General features: G+C 60.8%; 1 protein-coding gene across 1 annotated transcript; it reads left to right on the top strand.

Moving 5' to 3' along the window:
- Positions 1-877: 877 nt before the first annotated feature.
- Positions 878-2,862, top strand: NOG (noggin). Its single transcript, XM_004271794.4, has one exon. The coding sequence runs from the start codon at positions 1,486-1,488 to the stop codon at positions 2,182-2,184; it is 699 nt and encodes a 232-aa protein (XP_004271842.1). The 5' UTR covers positions 878-1,485; the 3' UTR covers positions 2,185-2,862.
- Positions 2,863-5,222: the final 2,360 nt, after the last annotated feature.

The raw sequence follows: 5,222 nt of genomic DNA, 5'->3' as shown, positions 1-5,222 counted from the left end.
GGCCACTCAGGGTGCAAGACCCGGCCTAGGAGGAGGAGGAGGAGGGTGAGGAGCGGACCCCCCTTGTGGGCCCGGGTAACAGCTTCCTAGGAATTACATCACGCTGCGCAACGCTGCGGCTCCCGGACTCCTCCGGCGCAGTGTGTGTGTGTGTGTGTGTGTGTGTGTGTGTGTGTGTGTGTGTGTGTCTGTGTGTGTGTGTGTCTGTGTGTGTGTGTGTCTGTGTGTGCGCGCGCGCTGGGGGGAGGGGCAGGGGACTTAGACCGAGCCTGGGAGAGAGGAAGGCGAGACGCGCCCGGGGAAAAAGCTTCATGCACATGGAGAAATTCCTTGCACCGAACTGCACCAAGAAACGAGCCTCCAGCACCTCCCCGCAGCTCCCTTACCGGTGCAGAGTACCCAGCTAGTGAGAATCCTCCCAGCCCCACCTCGAGCACCCCCCAAAACTGGCCCTGCACCCTCCAGCCCGGCTCCAGCGCCGCCGCGAGCTTTCCCCAGGACTGGCCCTGGCGGGGCGCCTAGAGCCCCAGGAGAAAGGAGGGGGGCGGTGCATTTTGCAGGAGGAGGAGAAGGGGGGTGGGTGGTGGGGGAGAGAGAAAATTGCGCGGAGACCTGCCAAGCGCCACCGCCGCCGCCACCGCCGCTGCCGCCGCCGCCGCCGCCGCCGCCGCCTGTGAGCTCCGGCGGGCAGCCGGACTGTCGGCTTCCCGGGGCATCTGGGTCCGGCGGGGCACAGCCCGGGCGCTGCCGAAGCCGCCGCCGCCGCCTCCGCGGCGAGTGCAGGCGGCTTCCCCCGGAGCCTGTGCGGCTCCGGCTCCTCGGGGGTGGAGAAGTGGGGGGTGGGGTTGTTGTTTGGGGGGAAGAAGGGGGAGGGGGCAACGCCGTGAGAGTCAGTGGTTTCCATGGTGATGGAGCTGAAAGTGCAGGAAATTTAAAGGCTTGGACCCTGCGAGACAGACAAACCGGTGCCAACGTGCGCGGACGCCGCCGCCGCCGCCGCCGCTGGAGTCCGCCGGGCAGAGACGGCCGCGGAGCCCCGAGCAGGCGGAGGGAAGTGCCCCTAGGACCGGCTCGGCCCGCGGCGCTGCACAGAGCGGCCGGACGACGAGCAGCTAGAGGAGGAGGCGGGGAGAGCGGCCAGTCCACGCGCCCTGCGCCGCCGCCAGCCCGGGAAGGCAGCGAGCAGCCGGCGCCCCCAGCGCCCGCGGTTGCCCTGGAGTAATTTCGGATGCCCCGCCGCGGCCGCCTTCCCGAGTAGACCTGGGAGAGGAGTTGCGGCCAACTTGTGTGCGTTTTTTCCGCCCCGGTGGGAGCCGGCGCCGTGCGAAGGGCTCTGCCGGCGACTCATGCTGCCGGCCCTGCGCCTGCCCAGCCTCGGGTGAGCCGCCTCCGGAGAGACGGGGGAGCGCGGCGGCGCCGCGGGCTCGGCGTGCTCTCCTCCGGGGACGCGGGACGAAGCAGCAGCCCCGGGCGCGCGCCGGAGGCATGGAGCGCTGCCCCAGCCTGGGGGTCACCCTCTACGCCCTGGTGGTGGTCCTGGGGCTGCGGGCGGCACCGGCCGGCGGCCAGCACTATCTCCACATCCGCCCGGCTCCCAGCGACAACCTGCCCCTGGTGGACCTCATCGAACACCCGGACCCTATCTTTGACCCCAAAGAGAAGGATCTGAACGAGACCCTGCTGCGCTCGCTGCTCGGGGGCCACTACGACCCGGGCTTCATGGCCACCTCTCCCCCCGAGGACCGGCCTGGCGGGGGCGGGGTGGCGGCCGGGGGCGCCGAGGACCTGGCGGAGCTGGACCAGCTGCTGCGGCAGCGGCCGTCGGGGGCCATGCCGAGCGAGATCAAAGGGCTGGAGTTCTCCGAGGGCTTGGCCCCGGGCAAGAAGCAGCGCCTGAGCAAGAAGCTGCGGAGGAAGTTACAGATGTGGCTGTGGTCGCAGACCTTTTGCCCGGTGCTGTACGCCTGGAACGACCTGGGCAGCCGCTTTTGGCCGCGCTACGTGAAGGTGGGCAGCTGCTTCAGCAAGCGCTCGTGCTCCGTGCCAGAGGGCATGGTGTGCAAGCCGTCCAAGTCCGTGCACCTCACGGTGCTGCGGTGGCGCTGTCAGCGGCGCGGGGGCCAGCGCTGCGGCTGGATTCCCATCCAGTACCCCATCATTTCCGAGTGCAAGTGCTCATGCTAGAACTCAGGGCCCCCTGCCCGCACCCGGACACTTGATCGATCCCCACCGACGCCCCCCGCACAGTCTCCAACCAGTTCCACCACCCTCTCGCGAGGGGATTCAATGAACTTTTTTTTTTTTTTCCGGCTACAGAGACCTAGCTTTCTGGTTCATGTAATGCACTGTTTAACTGTGTAGGAATGTATATGTGTATGTATATACGGTCCCAGTTTTAATTTACTTATTAAAAGGTCAGTATTATACGTTAAAAGTTACCGGCTTCTACTGTATTTTTAAAAATTTTTTAAGCAAAAGGAAAAAAAAAAAGAACAGAGAAAAGAGAGACTTATTCTGGTTGTTGCTAATAATGTTAACCTGCTATTTATATTCCAGTGCCCTTCGCGTGGCGAAGCAGGGGGGAAATGTTATTTTTTCTTAAAGTACAAAGAGAGGGGAGAACTTTTGTAGAAGGACTTTTAAAAAGCTATTTTCCATTCTTCGGAAAGTGTTTTGGTTTTCCTTGGACCTCGAAGAAGCTATAGAGTTCAATGTTATTTTACAGTTATTGTAAATATAGAGAACAAATGGAATGACTAATCATTGTAAATTAAGAGTATCTGCTATTTATTCTTTATAATATCCCGTGTAGTAAATGAGAAAGAAGTGCAGAGCAGGATTAAAGAAAACCACTAAAATCGACTGCGCTCGACACTGCGATTCTCTGTGTTGGTGATTGATGGGGGGGGGGTGAGGGGTGGGAGGGGCGGGTTGGGGGTGCCGCTGTGCTTACTATGCCTGTTGGGAGAAGGGGCTCATCCCGTCTTCTGGTGTGATGGAAGTGACCGCTCAGTTTTTCTTGGGGCGGGGGGTGGGGGGGAGCTATTCTCAGACTCCTCACTTGAGCATCACGTGGCCTCCGCCCAGTCTCCCAGCTTTTTCTCCCTATGTCACCAAAGCTCGGGCCCATCGTGACCTCGACACCCAGCCGGCCCCCTGGAGCTGACCCCAGGCTGGGCCGAGGGGCGGGGGGGAGGGTGGGCGGCTGCTTTGTCCTGCCTGACAGGCCCTTCACAATGGGGACACGTGTCTTTCACACCTACCCTGGGGGCGGAGTGCCGCTGAAACTTGACCCCCGAGGAATGGGGGGGGGGAGATCAGAGCGCGCCCACCCAGATCCCGACACCCCTCCCGCCTCGCACCCCCCCACCTCAATATCCAGCCCGCGTTAACCCTTTGCACTCCCGGAAGCTGTGGTGGTGCTAGCTGAGGCGATCCATTGGAATCAACGCAACCTCAGGGATCCTGCAGGTCTGAGCCCCCGAAATCCCAGGCCCTCAGCCAGAATTGCTGGTGATAGCTGGGAGATTTGACACTCACCTCCCTCCTCCCCTGGGACCTAAGGAGGGCTCAGAGGGTCAGGATTTCAGAGGAGTCCGGATTTGGGTGAAAAATGCCACCACTGGGATCTGCAGTTGGGAACCGGGTGTCCCCCCCTCTCTAGACACTTACTCCACTTGGGGGTGGGGGAGGGAGGAGAAATCAGAATCTGCATCTTTGAGCTTTGGGTTACATAGGGGCAACAGACGTGTTACCCCTTAAAGGGATGTGCAAGACCTCACCCCCACCCCACCCCTTAAAAAGCCAACTTCTCGGGGCCAGCTCTTGACTCGCGTGCGTCCCTCCGCCTCAGTCCGCGGTGGCGCCCGTCCGCGCAGCTCCACGTGGGCCGGCTTCCTGACACTGCTCAGCGCTCCTTTTATTTATCTTGGACTCCAAAGTCGCTCTCCTTTGCTCCCTCCCCACCCCCCTGCCACCTCCCCGCGCCTCCCTCCCGGCGTCCCAACCCCCCTCCCACCCCTCCCACCCGCAGTCCGGAGTCCCGGGGAATCTATGCTAATTATTTCAAACCTGCGCTGGGTCCCCGGCGCAGTCTCAATGCCCCCGGCCCCGCCCGCCCTGTCCCTCCAGCCGGGCGCTTTCTTCCCTCCCGACGCAGCCTCGGTGGCTCCTCATTTCAATAGCCTGGCTCGGGAGCCGGAGCCCCCTCCCCGGCGCTGCCTCCGTCAGCCGTGGGACAGACGTTAGGGTATTCATTAACTGAGAGCCGAGGAATAACGGCATTATTCCCCCCAGAGAGGGCACCCTGCCCCCGCGACTATCTGAGGCTTCATTGTAAAAGGATTAAAAGTTAAAGACCTCCATCTTATGATTCTTTCATTTAATCTTCCTGGCGCCTGGGAGACATGCTCGATGGATGATGGCTTTTAAAATATTCCTAATGTCGGCTACCTTAAGACTCCAAGCCGGGCAAACAAACGTAATTTATTTCCAGAAGAAAGGGGATATTGAGATGTTTAAGTTTATGAACCGCCGTCCCCATGTATATTTGTTAAGTTCTGACAAATACCCAAATAACGTTAAAATCAGCCATTCATCACTTATGAATTTATGCAAAACTTTCTGTGCCGCGGGCCAATATTTTTTTAGACAGAGTTTCACTTGCGAGGGGCGGAGGTGGTGGGGCGAGGGGAAGGGGAGGGGGCTTACGGGGGGTGGGGGGAGCCGAAAGCAAGAATTTTCATGCCTGGTAAACACGCGAATTATGCGAAGAGAGTTATTCCCAGCTGGGCGGGCAGCCAAAACTCGGAGAGCGCGCCGAGGCCAGCGCCCCCCACCCCCATGTTGGCAGTGTCACTGGATTACAATGCGAGGTCTTCCCCTCCGCGACGCCCCCTCCTCCCTCCGCCCGCTGGCCCGCCCCTCCTCCCCACCCCTGCCCACTTGGAAAACCCGCTCGCAGCCGGCGAGCTTCTCGGCTTTCAGAGCGGGAGCCCGCGGGAGCTAGGAGGACCCGGGCTGCAGACGTGACCGGCAATAGACAGACCACCGGACAGACAGCCTCAAAGGGCCGTTCCGGACACGGAGGGAAGACCCAGCAGGACCCAGCCAGTCCCACAAGAGAGCGAAGGAGGTGCTGGCTCCTGGAACATTGTGACTAATGCACAGCCGGTTGCGTCTCCATTATTATTAATGTTGATAATACTAATAATAGCATCAAC

This window comes from Orcinus orca, chromosome 19 (genome assembly GCF_937001465.1).
Source record: "Orcinus orca chromosome 19, mOrcOrc1.1, whole genome shotgun sequence".
In the NCBI taxonomy this organism is placed as follows: domain Eukaryota; kingdom Metazoa; phylum Chordata; class Mammalia; order Artiodactyla; family Delphinidae; genus Orcinus; species Orcinus orca.
This window is presented reverse-complemented; position numbering and strand designations above follow the sequence as displayed.